The sequence below is a fragment of the Seriola dumerili genome, unplaced genomic scaffold (genome assembly GCF_002260705.1).
Source record: "Seriola dumerili isolate Sdu_G_001 unplaced genomic scaffold, Sdu_1.0 BDQW01000189.1, whole genome shotgun sequence".
NCBI lineage: Eukaryota > Metazoa > Chordata > Actinopteri > Carangiformes > Carangidae > Seriola > Seriola dumerili.
The window spans coordinates 592,572-614,719 of record NW_019174444.1 but is presented as its reverse complement, the minus strand read 5'-3'; the positions used below and the strand labels follow the sequence as shown (position 1 = coordinate 614,719).

The 22,148-nt window shown below is 40.3% G+C and overlaps 1 protein-coding gene across 1 annotated transcript in view; it reads right to left on the bottom strand.

Moving 5' to 3' along the window:
- The window catches only part of LOC111227523 (BMP/retinoic acid-inducible neural-specific protein 3-like), a 37,340-nt gene that overhangs the window by 4,736 nt on the left and 10,456 nt on the right, over window positions 1-22,148 (bottom strand). Inside the window, exons 2-6 of the mRNA XM_022753052.1 lie at window positions 17,179-17,369; window positions 14,946-15,136; window positions 8,946-9,051; window positions 8,479-8,715; window positions 5,287-5,509 (exon numbers count right to left, since the gene is read on the bottom strand). Of these exons, the coding sequence (XP_022608773.1) occupies window positions 5,287-5,509; window positions 8,479-8,715; window positions 8,946-9,051; window positions 14,946-15,136; window positions 17,179-17,369 (948 nt within the window). The remainder of the gene's footprint in view (window positions 1-5,286; window positions 5,510-8,478; window positions 8,716-8,945; window positions 9,052-14,945; window positions 15,137-17,178; window positions 17,370-22,148) is intronic.

Here is a 22,148-nt window from a genome sequence, read left to right as displayed (position 1 = left end):
AAATGAAAACGTAGTAGGGTGGACGTAGCCTCAGGTGTCTCTCTGGAGCTCTATTAACAACAGGTTGGTGAGCCAATCAGAAGAGAGGAGGCTCTGAGCCTCTCTTCTGATTGGTTGACTGTTTTATGAGTGATTAAATAAAACTATAGCAGATTCCAGGTAAACACTCAGAGAAACCAAATACTGTAAGGTTGGATGGTGGGTCCAGGTGGGCTGGGCTTGGGGCATGGCTGAGAGCAGTGCCTGTTTTTTTGTGACATCACAAAGTTACAGTCCTGATGGTTCGTTTTAAGGCTCCTTTTCTGAATACAGGCTGCGTGCATTTCTCTGAGGACTGAGTGCTTTGATACTTTCACAGTATTAATAAAGAACCCAGACCTGCTTTATAATCAAAGAAGACATAGAAATCTCACTTTATACAAATTGGGATCTTTAATATCTGCTATTGATACAAATCAGTCAATCAATACTAAAGCAAGCAAGCAAAAGGAATCAACATGAATAATGTAAAAGAAGTTCAGTATCATGATGTGCAATAATCATACCTCCTGGCCGTCTTTTCCTCCGTAGGAAATAATGTGACTGACACAGTGTTAGGCTGAATGCCTTGACAAGTTCATTAAAAAGCTATTCAACATTTTAGAGTCAAATCTTAATTGCACACTCTTAGTTCTCAAACAAAGTTGAGAGGACTCCTTCTGAGAAGCATTCAAGACCTAGATGTATGTGAAAAAAATCTGACACCTCTTTTTTTTTCTTTCTTTTTTTTTGGGGGGGGGGGGAGCCTATGAATAAGAAAGGCGTTTTCTAAGCTGATTAAAGCAGAAGCACTGAATACATCTCTTGAATGACAATGTGCATCATTATGCCTAATGGCAAAAGTTCCAACACAAAGTGTACTGTGCAGTTTTATCATTACTAATACTAAAAGCCAAGCTGGCTGCTGCTTCCACTGTCTTATTCGCTCATAATTGTCAGCACGGAAGGAAAAGTAGCCCCCTGGAAGCAGAATGAATCATATATCTCTCATCTACCTCAAGTGCCATGAACAGGATGGTAAAGGGAGAGTGAGTGGTTTTTTTTGTTGTTTTTTTTTCCTGAGAGGTTCCGCTTCTCTCCCCCCGACAAACTGACAGGCATCCTGTTGTCAGTCTCCTTCCACTGAGTATGAAGATTTCGATGAAGAGCGAAAACAAAGGCAAAGCTTCACAGTTGACGCAACGGTAATAACATAGATAAACACTTGCCTGGATGAGGGCGATGACGCTCCTTTTTCCAGGCAAGTGGGTGGTAATATCAGCTGCAAAGATCAGTGATTAATGTGTGTTTTGCCAATGTGGTGGAGAGAACAAGACGGATTAAGGAGGAACGGTGTGTGTGTGTGTGTGTGTGTGTGTGTGTGTGGTGGGTGGGGGTTACACCGAGTCGGAGAAAAGAAAGAGAGAAACAGAGAGATGGACTGGACATTGAACAGAGTGCACTGAATAGAATAATCTGGCATCTGATTTATGTGTTGTGCTGTGTACCATAACCGCCGTTACTGTGGTGGCTCAGTCGAACTTAACACAGTGTGACTGACGGTGATTGGATTCATCACCTTCAGTGATCAGCCCCTCTGACATAGGATAGGATACCACTGAAGGAATCCGATACGAATGTGGATTTTAATCCGTTTCCGTTTTTAAGGTACAAAATGTAAATTTTTTCTCTTAAAAACACTCCGGAGATTTACCGTTGTGTGTCCCAAAGCATCAAGGTTTGAACACAGGTTCAGTGTGTGGCGGTAGTGGGTAGCTTCATAGTTTTCTAATGAAAAGAACAAAAGGGAAGGTGATCACAACAAATTTGTCAAGGGGAAATGGAAGTGCCACCACCAACCAATAACTCGGAGTTAGAAATAAGAAGAAAACTGTAAGATCAGTAGAGGGTCAAAAGGCCAAAAAAAGAAAGTGACAAACAGAGAACAACCCTTGGACCAATAACAACACAATTGAAAGAAGTGAAGCAACAGCTGGGTTGTCATCTACTTTACTCGACCGGTAACGTAACTTCTAACACAGGCTTCTAGTATGCTTTGGCTACTGTAACACTAAGTTACTTAAACTACCTCCTCGTCTAGTATGACTGGGTTTATTTTTAATTGCCCACTGTATCCAAATTGCTTTCTTTCATTTATCAGCCTGGTAATTAAATGGTACGTTGGCTCATTAGCTCCCTTATCTTGTCAAAAAAAAACCTATAGCTCATAATCAACAGAGCTAAATTCCAGACCAGTCCTCAGACTGTGCTCATAACTTAGCCTGTCATCATCAGAGCTAACCTACACACATGAGAGGTTGGTGAGAATTTGTATCTAGGTGTGTTATCAGCAGCTGTAAACTACATCCTAAGACTGCATTTTCCACAGTGTGTGAAGATGATATCAATTGTAACATTAGTGGAACATGTTCAAAAGCAACCAATAAATTCCAGTCAGGCACTTTGCAGCTGGTGCATACGACTGATGATTATAAATATAGACCACACTTATAAAGCAGCTTTTAATTCTTGATTTAAATTTCAACTTCGGTCCTTACTTTTGCTTTTACTTTATTTTTGTTGATCTATTGATGTCATTGTTTTAACACACGTACTGATGCAGTACACATTGCCTCTCTTCTCTGTGTCTTTTATTGCTTTGTTTAGTTTTTTACGTTTGTAACTTTGTTTTGAAAAGTGCTATATAAATAGTTATTACATTAATTTGGCAGTTTATTAGGTACATCTAGCTGAAACTAAAGGCCGTCTAATGTAACAGTCCTGCAACGATTCCTCCTAAAGGATGTAGTGTGTGGTGTTGTTGAGCTGTATGGCATTGTACAGAGATGTGTTTATGTTATTTAGACTACCTTCATTGCTATTAATGGGACAAAATAATCCATACAATACATCTGAATACCACAGCATGTTTTCATAGACTTTAATTGGCAATATCAAGCTGTATGAATCAAAATGCCTTCCACTTCTTATATACAGTATTTAACAGCCAAATAAAGCAGCAGAAAAGGCAGAGATGTAAAAAGAACATAAACTCCATAATGTCTGCAGCCAACAAACACAGACAAAATGCTATGTTACTAGGCAACGCAGTAGTTGCTGATGCTGTTCTCTGAACAGTGAGTTAGACAAATCAGTCATTTGTTGCACACACCTGTCTGAACTTTACTCTGTGATTTTTTTTTTTTTTTTGTGCATCACAAAGTCCTCCACAATCTGTTCTGAATCCAACTTCACTGCTCATTCACTGCCACTGTCAAACATCACCAGTCCACTCAGCCCCCCTGGTCTCACTGTGCTCCTCCAAGTTATTAAACACTGAGCTGAATGACCTCTGCAGTCACAGCAGGGATCGTCAGAAACAGTAGAAAGGTGGTGCACAGCTCACCGATGCTAGAAGTGACCATAGAAATCACAGCTGAAGGATCCAGTATTTTAGCATTGCTGACATTGCTAACAGCATGTACCTGTTGGTCATATACCATGGCAGGTGTGTTTGATTTGGGACACTTTAGGACACTTACCGTGGTCACTGGGTGGTGCAATCAGTAATTGATTAAGGTGGATTGGACCTTTTTCTATCTATGCCAATGTAATATTAATCTCAACCATGGGCGCATGATGACACTATACTTCACTTTATTGCATATTTAGACCCAGCACAGGTGCAAACGCACCCTCACAGCCCTTTACCCTCAATGATTAACTATTCTGACATTAATGTAGTGAAGTAAACTCGAGTTAAAAAAAAAAAACTTCACTAAAAGTGAAATTACTGATTTTTAAAATTACTTAAAAACATACTTTATTACAGTAACAAGAGTAAATGTAACTCATTATTTCCACCCCTGCTCCTAAAAAGTAATTTTTAAGGGCAAATAGTTCAGTTTGCCTAAACTAAACTTTAACAAAAGATGTGGCAGAACAGAAAATGCGATGAGAAATATTTGGAACAGGCACATTGGCCATTTGGGAAATACCCACAGAAGTATGTGGGTATGAGAAGGAATTATGCTATTCAGTCTTTCAACACTAGTCTGAAATTGGTTATGAAAAAGATTTAAAGAAAAAAAACCTTGTTTAAGACATGAAACGATGGGGGTGAATGTGCTTTGTAGTATAAATTTATAATTAGGTTACAAATGAACAAATTTCATCTGATATATAATTTGAAAAGACTCTGAATGATATAAAATTGTAACAAAAAAAATAAAAAATAGAATGTCCTCCTTTGTAGCCAGAAACCAGTGCAGAGAATCTATTTTCAGAGGGATTTCAGAGGATTTCATGGAGATGAAGTCCAATGAAATGGAATTAAGATTTCATGATTTTGTGAAAATTTCATGAAGCTTCATAAAGATTTAATGGAGAAGAGACTTGTGGAATCAGGGACCACAAGTGTTGGATGAAGTTTACTGTTGTAACATCAGCAAAGAAAGCAAGGTTATGTTGATCTGATCCATGAGTGAAAAGAAGTGTCTGTTAACAATTGTCTAGCTTGTTTTACTGGCATTTCGATGAGTGCATTCCAGCATTTATCAGTATATTTGATGGCGAACGTTATACAAAAGGCATTAAAGGTACCATATTGTATAAAGTGAGATTTCCATGTGTTGTTTGATTATAAAGCAGGTCAAAGTTCTATATTAATACTGTGAAAGTATCAAAGAGTCAGTACACAGAGAAAAGCACACAGCCTGTATTCAGAAACTGAGCCTTAAAACCAGCCGTCAGGACATCTGTGACTTTGTGATGTCACCACAAAGCAGTCACCGCCCTCAGCCATGCACCAAGCCCAGCCCACCTGGACCCACCATCCAACCTCGCCAGATTTGGTTCCTCTGAGTGTTTGCCTGAAATTTGTTATATTTCTATTTGATCACTCAGTCAGCCAATCAGAAGAGAGGCTCAGAGAGAGAGGAGATTAAACTGCATTGAAATGGTTCTTTGTTTCTTAAAACCACATATATATCTTCTTATGGATATCAACACTTCAAATACAACACTGGGAAAATGTAAAATATGAAACATTTAAAAAGGGAAATCCTTTGCATAAACTAAAGGTTTATTGCGAGGCTAATAGAGCAAACTCCAGGCCCTGACTCGATGTACAGTAGCTTTGGTGAAAAAAAGGCCAGAACTGTGCATCTCCAATGGTTTAATATAAAAAGAAACAAACATATCTTTGACGAAAACATGATAAAACTGTAGAAAAGTATCAGATGTACGTAGATTCAAATCAAAACTCACCGTTCTCTTGGTAGGCGGACTTGGGGCTGTCGGTGACATCTTTTACTCAGACTGAAGAGCTTGAAGATGACCCTCTGGGCTCGTTTGGAGAGGACCCGCATGCTGTTCTCCAGCTGCTCATATCGCCACTGGAACAAGCTATCCAGGGTCCACAAGTGTTGGATGGTTGACACGTTGAGGAAGTAGTTCTGGGGCAGCCTCGCATAGAACGCCTTGAATTCATCTGTTACAACAGAAGTGACCACATAAAAATGTTCATTATGAGTTGTGATATTTTACTTCAACACATTATGGAGAACTTGCAAGTAGTGCACCATGTCTGTGTGGTCTAACTTTGATTTTTCTGTCCTATGTTTACATCCTGAATGCCTATTTCATGTCAATAATGACCGCCTGAAAACGAATACCTTGACAAGGATCATCTCAATGCTCCATTAACCAATTGACAAGTGAACATTGGATTGTGCGGTGCTACAGAAGTCAAGATGATGCAGCAGTTGCATCCTCTATATAGAGGAAACAGGGGGCTGCATCTCTCAGTCACATTTGAAGGAGCCTTTGAATTCGGACAGACCTTGGCAGACTGATCTATTTGGGCTAGAGATGCAGACTTTGTAGTACCTGAATTGGGACACAGTATCTGACAGGTGGTGCTTTGAAAAGTCACTTCTGACATTTTGATCATATTCAGTAAAGCAAAAAAGGAAAGCAAAAGCACCCAGGATGTCACTTAAGAGGGTAAAAGATGAAAGAGGGTCCACTTTGCTGCAGGAAGCACAATATTTTATGGGAACCATGGTCTTAATTTAGACAAACACTAACAGTATAAGACAGAGTAAGCTATGCCAAGTTATTATAATCATTTTGACCAAGATATTATAATGTTTAATATTTTCTTAAGTGCTTAATATAGCATCACTGATACAGAATGACTACTGCTCCTACTAATATTGTCATGACCATTATTATCTCCTTAAAGGTGAACAGCCTTTATGCTCTAATTAACATAGAGTTATTTTTACCTCTCTGCTTGCTGCATCACACCATTGTGTTTGCAGATGTTTCTATTTGAGTGTGCAAATGTTGAATTTTAAACGCACAGTATGTAATGTCTGCCTCTATAGGTCTCTCAATCAATAATAATATAATATAATCAACAATAAAAAAGACGGTGAGGTTGTGAAATAGCGTGGGATCATGGGAGTCTTTGTCTTCACCACCTACAGTATGTCCTATGCTTCTCCCAGTTTGGACTCCTTCAGTGTCAGTCATTCAGGGGTTTTTTACTTGGAGCTGGGAGACTGCTGATAACCTTTATTTAGATTGTTTCACTGATAAATTCTGATGCAGACGTTCCGTAAGTTTTTATTATTATAATTATCCACAAATGTGTTCTCCTCTCCATAACAAATGGAGGGGAATTTAAAACTGGTAGAAACACTGAATAAAGCAGTTTCACTTTAAAAATCAGTGTTTCACAGATGCTCTTCGGCGGACACAGGACAGGATGTCCTGAAGCGGCTGGGAGCTGAACATTTGCTTGGTTTTTTCATCAGACATCAAATGACTACAATCCTTCTTTAAAAATGTGGCTCAAAACTGGATAAAGGTCAAATTTGAGCTTCTGGCTGTCATGTTTTGCCATGGCAGACACTTTTTGTTAGTTTTATTTTGGACTTTTTGCACTTCCTGTTTTATTTTGTATTGGTTTCCTTGTGTGTCTGTGTTTTGCTTCTTGTCTTGGTCTTGTTTCTGTGTGGTGATTGTCTGCCCCGCCCTAATGTGTTTCACCTGTGTGCAATCACCTCGCCTCCTGTGTCTATCTAGTCTTTGTGCTCCCCTTTGTCTGTGTTGGTTGTTTAGTTTCGTTCGGGGTTTGTTCATGTCACGTTCACGTTTACTAAATAAACCTCTGCGCACCGATCTCCCAAAAGTTGACTGCATTTGGATCCTACTTACCCCCCAAACCCGTGACACTGGCAGGCAACCACAACACCGACACACGCACATAGGGGCTATGAGGTCATTGACATCCGACCAAATTAAACTGTTACCATGATTAAAATCATGTATTTCTCTAGGTTTGAAAAGTGATGGAAACATTTGGGAGAATGTCAGAACGCAACTTAACAAAATTTACATATAATAAGTCTAGTCAGTTTTATAGACGGTGATGACTTTTGTTACATTCGTCATTTTCACCATCATTATCTGAACTACCTTTATCATCATCGCCTACACTGCACATTATTAAGAAGTAAGAACATTATGTTCAATGCAACAACCACTTAGGAAACTATATTTTATATGGGCAAGAGTATGTAAATTTCTGAAATGTGGGAATCAGCTAAACAAGGGGTCAGGCCCAAAACAATATATAAGTATTTTAATGGGAGACACATTTCTGATTCTATCATTTCCTTTCGTGTGCTTCCATTTGCTTTAAGGATGACAATAGCACAGGCATGAGGCAGGAATCGCTACCTCTTGATCTCTTTACTGTCAGCAGTTCTTCTGCTGATAAGGCGGGGAGCTAGAAATCTGTGATATCCCGCGCTGAAGGACACATTTATGACACTTGCAGGTTATCTGCATTCTAGGCACACTCCTGCCCTCATTTCACACCCTGCTATTAAAACATAAACTTTGAAAGTAATTGCACTTAGGGATATTTCAGCCAAATCTGAGGAGTGGAAAAAAAAAAAAAAAAAAAAGACATCCATTTTGATTTCACCTGAGTAATAACCACCAAGGCAGGGTGACCGAGCACAGCAATAATAACCAAACATTATGCTAAGAGCTTCCATTCAAACTCTGTCTCCCCGGTGATATGAAAACCCAGACTGGCAATAAATGGGTTTTTATAGCTGATTAATCTGCTCCATACATATTGTAAACTACCTGAGCCGAAAGCTGTTTATTTTTTTTAATCCGGTTCTGTCGCGTTGTTAATTTTCTATATGCAGATCGTGAACCGGGACCCAGGATTGACAACCTGCTATTATAGTTCACCTATAAATCATAGAGTAGGGAGGAACATACATATAGCATCCTCACTCAGATTTAACGGTGGAGATAAAACACTTGAATTCATCCTCGCTCCCTGTCACATTAATGATTTATACCCTAAAAGTTTGATTTTCCTGCATTTAGGATGAGGCACGCAAGATGCAGACTCCATTCATTTCTCACCTGATTCCTCAAATTCTTTATAGAGCATCCCCCACGTCTCCGTGATCCTCTCCAGGCTCTCCTCCATGGCTTGGATGTCCATATAGGGGCAGTTGCATTCTGGGAACTTGGGGTCACAGTTGCACCAGCAGTCGTTGTCCTTGCAGACAAATTCGCCCTCTCCATTGCAGGCTATGTAGCTGAGAGCAGCCTGCACAAAACTTTCTCTCAAGTAGTCTGGGAGGATCACCTGCAAGCCTGTAAAACCGAGCTGGGTTTAGTACCTTCATCAAATTGTGAAGTTGGGGAGTGACAGTGAAAGTGTAGTGGCAACATATACTACTGCCTGAGCTTATAAAAAAAATCTATATATCTATATATTTGTATGCCAAACTCTTACTGATGTTTATCCCACGTGCATAATACACTTGAACACGTAATGACAATCACAATAAAAGCAGTGAAAAAAAAAAAAAAAACAGACTAACCTTGTAGCTGGACTTTATTTTCAGGGCTCTGGACCAGCACAGAGCTAACGGAGTCAAGGTTGTCATAGTTACTGCATCCGAGAGGACCTGTGCGGGTCTCCGTCACCTGGGCAACAACAAATAAAAAGCTCATTGGTTGGCTCATGGTTAAATTATATGTCTTTACACACACACACATATTTTAACTTTTACTTCTTAACTTGATTCAAAATTGGTTAGAGAGGAGCCCTGTGTGACATGAAGGGCTTTGTCTTCTCTCTGTAAATGAAGTAGTTTCTACACAATCAATTTTACTTGTGAATGTGAAAGAAAGAGAAAACTAGAGTAAGCTTATTTAGATTCTTCTGAATTGCTGTAACAGTGCTTTCTTGCACTCATTTTTCTGCTAGAGTGCTACACTGTGTTTCTTTTTTTTTTTTTTTTTGTCTAGTCACTGATTGAAGACGTTTCGATTGACCTTTTGCCACAAAGCAGCTCCGGCAAAGCATCCTTTTTTTCACTTCATTTGCAAGAGAAGATCTTACTTCAGTGCTTTCCTTTCTCTTTGCCGTGACAACGGCGGGGAGCGCCTAACTGATTCTCATTTTTCTCTCTTTGTGGTCGCAGGACACCATATTTTGTTCTGCGATTTGTCCTGGTCAGGCTTGTCAGAGGACAGTTGGTTGCAAAGTGACAGATGGATGAGGCGAGACAATGAGGGTCAGTCGATCAGTAACACAGTCATAGAGGGCTGAAGGGCTGATGGGGGGGAAACTCATATGAGGCCGGTGCTGCAGGGGGAAAGTGAAAACTCAGTGTGGGGCTCTTTAATCAAAAGCCTAATCCAGTGGAAACGGGTTTGTGAGAGGAGGAATAAATATCCTCTGTGAATGGGAGGAAAAGGAAAAATGGAGATAATTTGAGTGTAATTCTACAGCTATAATATTTATATCACATTTTATCCCTTGTTTCCCTCATGAGGGATTTTAATGCTGATATGAAAGTGAGGAAATGAGATACAACTCTGGGCTTCAGACCACATGAATACTGCATCCATATAAGGAATTATTTGATATGCCATATGATATGCCATATGGCAAAATATTGACTGATGAGCAGAGCATTCAATTTCCGCTTTGCATAGCAGCTGCTATTCACTATAGATACATTCTGGTATATCAAAAACTACTTAATAGGACATTATTGGCCACCTGGGTCTTGGCTGGGTGAAAGAATGAGGGAACTCCATCGAAGATTTGTGCCTTTCTTTTGTTTATTTTTTGGTACCACTTTACAATAAGACTACCCTTATAAAGGATTTATAATTACGTTATTAATTCAGTTGTTAACACTTTATAAATCATAAATAAACAATTATAAAATAAATTATAAACAAGTTAGAACACAGTTTTCATACATTGATATAGGCTCACTATTTGGCAAGATCAAGTTAATGCTTACTACTCATTAATCTTACTAAAGAGTTACTACCATTTATACCTGGTAAAAAGGAGCCTTATTGTAAAGTGTAAAACCCATCATCATTTATTAATGAGTAACAAGTATTTATAATTGGTAAAAGGGAGCTTTATTACGATTCACTAATAAATGATGGTGAGTTTTACACTTACTTACTACAATAACTGATAAATAAATGGTTGTAAAATTGAGATGCCATGAAAAATCAAGATGGATTGGGGGAGAATCAACTCCGTGAACAACAGGCCACAGATATGTGAAAAGTGGGACAAAGGATGGGGAAGCAGTTCACCAAGTAAAGGACGGTTACCACCTGTGTTCTACCTGGAAGGCTAAAGTCCTAAAGAAGAGACCAACCAGCAAAAGCATCTCCGTGTTAATCTCTTGATCTTGATTATAATGAGGACGGCTGCTGAGAGCGTGTCAAGGTAAACAATACTGCCAAGGCCTTAAAAGGATGAATCTGGTCATTTGATATGATAATTTGATTTTCCATAGTTTGATCTACCAAATTAACCATTTTTTTGACCATTAAGATTCTGATGGTGGTTAAATGCTAGTATCTTAAAAAAACTAATGAGGCAAGAGGTTAAAATGCTGGTATGATGGAGAAAACAAAGACATCTCAGTAACTAATGAGACATGAGGCTTAACAGTACAGACACATGTGGGCTCACTATTTGGCAAGCAACACGTCACTGTTACCCCTAGTTTTATCTAATGTGTTATAACAGTTTATAAATGCTTCATAAAGTGTTAACAAGCTAATTAATAAACTAGTTATAAACCATTCATAAAGCCTTTATAAGAGTAGTCCTGCTGCGATTTTTTTGTTTTCTTTCCTCATAATGACTTTTTCTCCAGGTGCCACAGCGCTAAAAGTCTTTCACCGACTCATTTGATCAGCGGTGGGAGCAAGAGAAGCAACAAAGCGGGCAAATGTGATCCCTGCCACATACAGCAGATGAGTAATCTAATGGCTGCAATCTTCTTCTGCCATAAATATGCTGTAACAGAAAAGGTGAGAGTGTGATAATGGATGATCAAGTTTGCCGTCGATGTACTCCGCAGTAGTCCAGACAACAATTGATCAGTCCGGTCATGAGACGGTTGGTGAACACAGAAGAAAAAAAAAGTCCTATTTCTCTGCCATAATGAGAAGACAACACAAATCGAGAGGCTGTCCCTGAGAAGAAAATATGAAAGCAAAGATTCCTGCTGCCTCTTGTCGCCTTGTTCATCAGCGTGTGCAGACAGCCCGGCAAATACGGCCCAAGTCAGGTGGGGATATTGCCATCGATTCAGTCAAGGAAATTCTCAAATGGAAACAAAAATGATCCCTGCCGCTCTCGAACAACTGGACTGCATTGAACAAACAAGCCGGTCTGTGCCGTGACTTCTTTTAAAAAGGACCAGATTTCGCACAGCACAATCCCCGGCACACCACAACAGTAACAGGCTTTTTTCCCTCCAAAATGAGCTTAAATTTCCCCTTCGCATGGAGAACAGCATGGATGTGGGATGTAGGTGGTGGTAGTGGCTTTGCCTCGCCAGCCCTCTCTCATTCATTCATCAACTTGTTTGATTTCAAATTCATGCAGAGGACGGTTGTATGTCTTCCGCTAACTGTGTGTGTGTGTGTGTGTGTGTGTGTGTGTGTGTGTGGGAGGGGTGGAGGTGGTGGTGGGGGCAACGCCCTGTGGAAACGAGTGTGGAGGAATCTGTCGCTCTCTTTGACTCACTTTCTACCAGTGATGGAGGTGAATCTCTCCTCTTTCCTCTTCCCACCTGTCAGTTACGCCAGATGACTGCCTTTGGAGCATGAAAGCACACTCTCTCTTCTTCTTTTCCTCTCTATAGCTACAAAAAAAAAGTAAAAAAAAAATTCTAATTCCCAAAGAAATGAAACAGACAAAAGCATCTGCCTCTGCACCGCAGATGTGCCCACCTTAGCTGCAAAAAGAAATACCCTCCCTGAACACAATGTAGTGAGAGTGCGGCGCTTTGATATAAGTAGAGGGAGTCTGATTCATGTTCTGCTAGAGCAGAGAAAGCCACACTTCACAAGCCGACTACCGCCGTGTTCCCGAGGAATGAAAAAGGCCGAAAGGAGGGTCATCCTCCCTTCTGTCACCCTATTAACCCCGTTGCTACCTGAAGGTGACAACCGGAGGCAGAAACCTGTCATGAGCTGTGTTTTCACCAGATTCATTTATCTTCCCCTCGCCATATGTGCTCATCACGGCGCTTCCTCCAGACTCAGTGTGCTCACGGCGGCTGAAGATCATATCTCATCACAAGCAGGCTGATAAAAAAGCATCATCTCCCGCTTTATTTTCATCGCTGTTATCATTGTGTTATAACAAGGAAATCGTTAACAACGGCAATAACACACACATCATCTACGGCTTTTTGGAAAGGCACTTTCTTTCACTGCAAATGACACCTGGAAGCAACAGACAGATTTAAACTTGGGAGTTGAAATTAAAATTGAAAACTGCGAAGAGAGTGGAATGTACATCCAGGTTAGGGAGACCAAGTACAACGTTTTTAATGATATTCATATCACATCTTGATTCCTCAGCTTCTTCCTTGTTAAATGTTATAATTATACATTCTGCTATATTTGACATTTTCATTATTTCTTGATGACTCGGCACCTGCTTGGATTTGTAACTATATTTTTTGTTGTCAGAAAATGGTAATTAAGTTGTCTTGAATCTTGATCTCCAAGTATCATAGAGCGCTGCGGAGATGACCAAACAGGATGTTAGCGTCGCCCCGGTTACCTCGCCAAAAAGCTCAATGGGATTTTACATGGACTTCTCGATTACTGCAGAAAATAAGCTCTGTGACAAACAAAAGTTTCTGACACTGACATGTTTTGGTCAGCAGGATAATCTTCACAAATCAACACCGCTTCTACGATTTTTGAAGCCTGACTACAATCACCAGAGGTAAAAAGGTTAATATTAAACTATAAACAAACTTCACCATGGTCGTATGACTTCACTGTCACCACCACTAAACCGCCAACTTGTAGTTTGATTTAACTCTTACGTCTTCCACAAAAGCCTTTCCTCTTACACAGTTAGTAACAGTTTGTAAGAGCGCGAGTACAAACACGGTGAGGCTGTAAAGAGGCACTGCATGGTGAGTAGATCGGTTTCCATGTTCAGTGTGATGACGTTTAACGTCCCCGACAACCTCTGTAGTCTCATTTAGCCTCTTGTTAGCGACCGGCCTTTTTCAAGCGACGTACAACAAACATGAAAAGGTCTAGTCCTTGTGTTAACCACAGACCTTATTTCAGCCATCTAACCAAAAACCCATTCAAAAAACCCATTGATTTCAGGACGGGGGAACAGGAGGTGTTGCAACTAATTTGCAGGTTTTAGGACTCATTCCTGCAGCACTTTATTATGATATATTGTACAGGGGGCAGCTGTGGCTCAGGAGGTAGACCTTCTGCTAATCGGAAGGTCAGTGGCTCGACCCCCGCCTCCTACAGACTGCGTCTCAAAGCGACCTTGGGCAAGTATGTGTGAAGTGCTTTGAGTGGTTGGTAAGACTAAAAAAGCACTATATAAGTGCAGTCCATCTACAAATGTTAAATAAATCATGAAAATGATTGCATTTGTTATGGATACAGATGAATCCTCTTCTATTAACACGCATTGACAGTGCCAAAGGCATCATGCATTTAAATGTTTCTCCTTTAATATAGGATACAGATAGTGTTGGACAGAATATCGCATCATATTGCTTCCAGCTCTACGGTAATTGTGGTTTTCTTTCATTCAAAGGAGGCTTTCATAAGAAGCTTCTCTGGGCAGATTCCCATGTGAGCGTCTCCAGATGGCAGCAAGAGGTAAATCTTAAATCTTAAAACCCAGAAACCATGTACCGTTACTGTTTGCATGCTCATGTTTACAATCAGAGCCAGTGAGATGCAAAGAAACAGGAGCACAAGGTCTTATGTTTGTTAATTCCAGGCCTGGTTAGAACAGAGCGCTCAGCCTCTGTGCCGTTCTTGAGACGTGGTGGAGAAGATATGTTAATGTTAGTCATGAAATGCCAGTTTTATTCGGACAAATACGGTATAATTTGCTCCATTGCGTCCCAACTTTGCCCGGCTTAGCTGCTTTGCTAATTTAAAGCCTGTCAAAATTGTAAACTGGCAACTATTTTCAAAGTGAATTGCCAATTTGTCTCTGGTGGTTACTGTAGATTTACCTGCCTCTCTTATAAATAAATGATACGATTGGCTCGGTATTAGCGAAACAAAATCATTTTCAAAGGAAGTATAGCAACACAGGGAAGCAGTTGTTTTGCACTAAAGATGGAAACAAAGGTAAAAGAATTGGGAGACACACTAATCAGCCAGGACGACCAGCCTTTGACTTTATTCTCATGATGAAATCCGGTTGACTTGATCGATGAGTTGTGGAAGATCAAAGTGGATAGAAACTTTAAAAATCAGTGCATCAGTGTGTGAATGTGCCCCCCAGGAACTCAACAGCAGAGATGCAAAGGTGGTACCTTGATGGCAGTGGAGGCGATCTGGATGTGGTGCAGCTTGTGCAGGGTGCTCTCCCTGTCGATGAAGTAGGAGGCGGCCAGCTGGTGCAGAGCTTCCAGAGTCACGGTGGAGGAGTTGCCCGAGTAATCGCTCACCTCTGCTTTCTTGCTCAGTTTCCTCTTGTCCACAAATATCGTTAAGGCCTCTTCTCCTGCAGGGGGACATAACATTTAATTAATTTTTGAAAATTAAAATTTTTTTTAAGTGTGGTCACACTATCTGCCACCATTGAGGGGCTTCCAAGTATAATCTCACTTTCAGCCTCTCGAAGGCTGAGCTGAGCCGCACTTCTCTGACATAAAATCAAAGCGTTAATATCTTAAGTGTTTTAAGTGATTTTTTTTTTTTTTGGTGTTTGTCTCCGTTGTCAGTGCTAAGCACTCATTGCTGAGGTGTTTATGCACCGCACTTCCCACAAATCACTTGTCAGTCAAAAGGCGTGCCAACTCGTGTCAGATCTTTTCACTTGGATTTGCTGTTAATGAGTGTTAATTAATAATTCTGAGTGTCTGTATTTGGCACTCTTTTTCACGGTAGCACATTTTGTGTTTTGAATTTACTTTCCAATTAATCTACATGTTGCCATAATTTTAAAACCTGCCACCTGCTCTGCTCCAAGAGACACATCCGCTGAACTCCAGGCAGAAAGAGCGCAGCGATACCGGAGATAGTTGACCTCAATTAGGATAAGCCACATCACCCTGTATCAGCAGCCACTGATCATAGCAATCAGCACCTCATGAGTCTGGGGGGGGTGGGGTGGGGGGTGGGGCATACATGGTGCAGCAGGACACTTTCTTTGCCGTGCGAGTCTCCAAGACACTGCACATCATATTTCTCATCATAATGCAGTGTTAATGCTTCAGGGCCATTTTTCTGCCCACTGCCTTTCTTCCTCAGTCACTGAAGGGCACCCTCTTAATATCGCAATCTATTTATTAATTTCATTAAGTCCATATGTTTCTGAACACAGAGGCAATCCATTCAAAAGCACAGAGGCATATCTCTGGCAACAATCCAAGGCAAACTCCTCATTCTCCTCTCCTCATACCACTAAGTACTGGCCGGGAGCCAGAGTGCAGGGCTGCATCAGCTCAGGCAGCTGGTAGCAGGGTTGCATTATATGCAGCCACTTACAACAGCAACCTTTTCTAGCCTAGGAGTCAGGTCTAAAGTAATTGACAAGTGTTGCTCTGTAAAAGCAAATCTGCTTTGCAAGACCTGCCCGGGCCTCTCTGGCATCCTAAATTAGTTTTTTTTTTTTCGTCTTCTTCTTTTTTTTTCTCCACTCAGAGGACCATTAATGCTTGTCCATTCATCACACTGCACAGAACCAAAAATTGGGTGAGTGTGACTGGGAGCGGGAGAGGCGGGTTTACAGTACACAGGCTTTTACGTGTATTTATACATCTCGGAGGAGTGATTTCTGTGCTGCCAGTGGTGTATTATTCTGCTGTGATTTGTTATTCATTTATTTACTATGACCAAGTTATTGTGCCATGTCCATCTGTTTTCCACATGACACCTGGGAGAGTAGAGTCTAAAAGCTTTTATCAACGTAAAGCCTATATCATTGGGGACAGATGCAATTCCTAATAGCATATCTTCTTCATACTTTACTATAATACTTGGGATAACTAACTCTATCGTGGAATAAAAGAAGAATACTGCTCCCACATTTCAATGTATTCTACATGGATCATCTACTTTCCATATAAGCTTTAGCTTTATTCTCTTTCAGCATAATTGCTATATCACCTATGTAGACCTTTTTCAGGTTTTCATTTTCTGTCAAGTGAGTTGAAACGTTTTATAAAATCAACCGAAGACACAGTTTCCGTCAAACTCACAGAATTCATTCTAATTATCTGACTGGTTACAGATGATAAAGTCTGCCAGTGACAGATGTCATTTCACCCGGCAAAAAAATGATGGTTGCTTGCTAAAAAAAATACAAAGCCTGCTTTTGTCTACATCTGTGTGAAGTCAAGGATCTGTTGTTCCAAAAACCAATGAATTTCTAAATTGGATACAAACTGAGCTTGAATGCAAAGGTTGAAATGAAAAAGTAAAGGTGTGTGGGGCTTAGTGAACAAGCAAAAACAAAGATGCATTAGTTTATTTATACCATAAAGATATCTAAACAATGCAATCAACCGACGTACATAAAATAACTTTTAATTCCTTGTTTACCTCCCAGTGTAGCTGACAACAGGAAGTGAGTCCCATACTTCCTGATCAGGTTGTCAGTGATCATCTGGGTGGTGGGCCTGCGGCCCAGGAGTCGGATGTTCCTGATGAACTCAGGTGTCAGAGGTAACGGAGACTCCAAGAAATCTCTCCTTTCCACAGCCAAGTTGTTCACCTTCCATCTCCCAAACTCCCTGCACATAAACAAACAACAACAATGAATTCAAAAGGGGCGATTAGTATATGCATTATACTCATAGTGCAGTTTGTTAATAAGATTCTCTGAAAAATCAAGTTTTTAAATAAGCAGTCAGTGCTATGATTGCGTATTTCTTCCTTGGAACTGCAGTGAACCAATGACAGTCTCACAGAAACTGATACAGACAACCAGGGTTTCATAAGCTACATAACCTAAAGAACCAATCCTGCCAACTCACGGGAATGAGGGGCAAAAATAAACCCGAAACCTTGTCTGTACAGAGAGAGAGAGTTTGCATTTGCACAACCACTAACACTGTGTTGGCCACTGCCAGTTCCAAGCTAACATAAACAACATAAACAAATAAAAGATGTTAACTACGCTAACTGCCCCGATATGTCCGCTGGTTGTCGATTTTAGTCACAATAGACTCATCATTTCTCAGTGAGGAAGTAAGTGTAGATGTGCTTCCAGACCAAGTTTTTGATTTTTTTCATTTTTTAGCTGGGAAAAATATACAAAATATTAATCATAGCAGAAGTATTTCTACATAGTTTAACACGTCTGGAGAGGAACTTTAAGGAGATCTGAATAATAAGGTAACAAGTGAATCAAGGGAGATGTAAAGAAAATTTTAAATTTCCCTTTCAAGTCAGTAATGTGGCAGGAATGCTGGTTACGATTATGTAATTTAAAGATTTGCATTATAAATTGAACATCTTTGGATTTGAACTCTTGGTTAAACTAAACTAGTCATTTAAAAACAACACCTTAGGCTTTTGGGAATTTTAATAGTCATTTTTCTCCATAATTTGTACATTGTATAAACTAAAAGATTAATTGATCAGTCAAAAAAATAAATAAATAAACAGATTAATTTATAATGAAAGTAATCATTATAGCAGCCCTTAGGTAGAGGATATACAAATGCAGAGGCAAATTTCTTTTCTACACATTACATAGCAACACCGTACTTTTGCATAATTCGCCTAAAGCCAACTAAGTGGAATAAAGAAAGAGCAGAAGAGAGAGACACAGAGAAAGAGCGATAGAAAAAGACAAAGAGAGAGAGAGACAGCAAATTTAATTCTTTATGTCACTCTGTGCTTTGGCAATGTAAGAAATCCCTCGACCATGCCGACACAGCCTGAACCGAGGTGCAAGTGAATTGATGAAGAAAGAAAGAAAAAAGGATGAGAAAAAGAGAGAAAGCCAGTGAGAAGACAGAAAAAAAAAAACATCCTGACAAAACCCTGGTATCATTTGAAACTATGATTGTCACCTGGGACGGAAATGTGCTCCTACTTACACAGCTGACAGATGTTTTCCTTAATAGCCCCATCATGACAGACATATACATTGAAATGAATAAAGTACAAGGTGGTGCGAGAAATAACCTCATTGCTCACATGGAGAATGTGTTTCAAAATGAGAGACAAAGCAAAGTGGCAGCAAAAAAGTGTCATAAAAACGGTGAAGCTGCATGAACAAAAGACTTTCAGCCTTTGTTGCCTCTTCATGTTCTTCTCTTTCCCTCTGACAGCTGATATGGCTGACCTCGACCACGAGTGCAGCTTACATGCTGTATTTATATGAATCCCCAGTGCTTCATTCAATATAATATGCCTGAATGTGTTCGTAAGTGATTGCATCTGACAGCTTTAAGATGATAAGACAATGTTAGTCCTGGCAGCAGGTATGTGGAGCAGAAATGAAGAATACTAATAAAGCTTTAAATGCTGTAAAAGAGGGAGACTTTTCTTCTTCCCTATCTCCCTCTTACAGCTTTTAAGCTACTATGCATTTCTACTTTCATGTAAAAACCTAACACATACTGTACATTACAAGAGGAACAAATAGATATGTCAAAGGCAGCATGGGAAGCCGAACTGCAGTGAAACTCAAGGCACCAAAGAATACAGATGTTCAATCAATAAAGACCAAGCTGGCATCCTATATGCATTCTTTCCCCATGTGTTTGGAGAACATTTGCCCAAGGCACAGCTCTTTGAGCTGATATTGCACTTGGCAGTGCTTTGACTCATATGCAAAGTTATTCTACCACCAGAAAATCCAAGGTGTTTAGAGGAAGATTTCCATGTGAAGTATCCTATAAATACTTTTGTGCATTCTTTCTCCTGCAATTCCACATTCAGCTTAACAGAGAAGCACACTATGAATTAAAACTGGCCTTCCTCGTGTCTTGTTTGTGTGACATTTGGCAAAACAGTGCAAATTTTACTCTGAATACTGTGTTTTCAAAGGGAGAGGAGTGCATGGCATCCTTCATTTGAATACTCAAATTGAAGAGAGAGGTAAGCTGAAATGTGATGCTGAAATGAAGCTATCTTCCTCCTGTGTGGTTGTGTCGCCTATGTGTGGTTTTGATATAGAAAAAGAAATTTAAATGGTCAACCACTATCTATTTAACATAATGTTGCATTTATGACAGCTGGAACTGGAATACAAAGTATGTCTGCAGCCAATATGAGAGCGTTGATGGCAGAAAACAACTCATTTTATCATTTCAGTTCTGATCCAAGATACTTATCAGTGAAAAGCTTTGAAGAAACCTCATGAGTGTGAAGTTAATCACCAAAGAAACAAAGATAAGACTAAATCAGCAACTTCTGGAACACACATACAGTAGTTGCCAGCACATACACCTTGTTAAAAGCTGCAACTCCAGGTTGTGTAGCCCAGTACCTCCCAAAGAAAAATTGAACTAATTCTGATGAAAGTGCTGCCACTTGCCCCGAGCAGGAGGGGCTAAAAGTTGTACTCTGACCACTGCTAACCTGCTGTCATAACAAATTGGATAAAAGAACCAACGGCCAAACTCCATATGACTAAGGTAGCAAAAGATCAAAAATGCAAGGTCAAAACAGCTTGCTTTACAGAAAATATGCTCTCTGAACTGAACACTGCACTCAGGAATTCCAAATTTTTACCTCAACTTTGGGTTTAAAGGCCATACAACATTTATTTTCTGAGTCAGCTTTTTTTTATTAAAAGCAATCTGATCTTACACAGACACACTACCTGCCGAAGTTAGACCGGTTTAGGTTATTTCACATATATTTGTGTTTCTTCTGTGCTTTTCTCTTTGGATCCACTTCTTGGAATAAGGTTATGACACACATTATAAAGGTGAGAATCCGACAACCGATTATTTTGTCAGCTGGTATTTTAAAAAGTCAAAAATGAACTTCCAATCTTTAATTTTAAACCAGCATGGAGGAGATGTCCTTAAAGTCTTAAGAAAAATGGAAATTTGTTTCCAGGGTTACTTTCAATCTCATGTATTAGGTTGTTTACTTATAGTTCCAGGATAACACCTTGAATCTGGAAATTACCTAAAGTCATGAAGTTACATGATAATAATATGTATAATGTGTTTACCCACAAGCCCCAGCTGAGCACTGTTGTGTTGGCAACTGCAGGGCGAAAGGGTCACTGAGAGGAAGGCTCTGACTGTTGTTTGTGCATATGCACTGAACAGAAGTTCAGAGTATCTAGCTTTCTTGGAGTCTTGGATGGGGTCCCAGAAAGGGCACAACCTGGGGACTCTATATTTTTATCAGGGGACTTCACACCTTATGTGGGCAACAATGGAAAAGCCTAGAGGGAGGTAATTGGGAACCCAAGAGGTGCTCTAGTAGTGGACTCATGAGATAGTCATGAATTAGCCACAACAAACACCATTTGAGCTTAGGGTGGTTCGTAAGTGTACCAGAGCACCTTAGGACAAAGATCAATGATCAACTTTGTGGTTGTAGCATCAGATCTGCAGCCATATGTCCTGGACACGTGGGTGAAGGGATGAACAGTGCTTTCAACTGACCACCATCTGGTACTGAGTTGGATCAGATGGCGGTAGAAACTGCCAGACAGACCTGGTAAACCCAAATGTGTTGTGAGGGTGAACTGTGAAGGCATGGTTGAGACCCCTGTCTGCAAGGTCTTTAACTCCCACCTCCAGAAGAATTTCTCATGCATTGATGGGACAGTGCCTGTAGACTGGAAGACTCGGATAGTGGTTCCCATTTTTAAACAGTGGGACTGAAGGCTGTATAGTGGGAGTATGGGATATCAGGGCTATTGGTACAAGCCATCTGGTCCTTGTATAACTGTACTCTCAGAAGGAAGTCAAACATATTTCCGGTTTGTGTGGGCCTCTGCCAGGGTTGTCACCGACTGTTTCTGATTTTCATGGACAGGATCTAAAGCAGTTGGGGAGAAGAAGAGTGTCAGGTTTGGGGACCTCAGAATTGCATCTCTGTTTTTTGCAGATGATGTGGTTCTGTCGGTTCCATTAGGCCGTGAGCATGTGCTGGGATGATTTTCCACCAATGTGAACCAGAACTGTCAAGTGTGAGTCCATGGCCTGCTAGAAAATGGTGGATTGCGCCCCACAGGTTGGGGGTTAGTTGCCCCAGATAATGGATTTTAAGTATTTCAAGGTCATGTTCACAAGTGAGGGTAGTTAGAGCCTGAGATTGACATGCAGATTGGTGCAGTGTCAGCAATAATGTTAGCATTGAACCAGACCATTGTGATGAATAGGGATCTGAGCCAGAGGGCAAAGCTTTTGATTTACCAGTCGGTCTATGTTCCATCCCTCACCTACGGTCATGAGCTTTGGGTAGTGACTGAAAGAATGAGATTGTGGATGCAAATGAATAACATGAGTTTCAGCCTCAGGGATAGGGTAAGGTGCTCAGACATCCAGAGAGAGCTCTGAGTAGAGTTGGTTGAAACCTTTGTAGAGCCC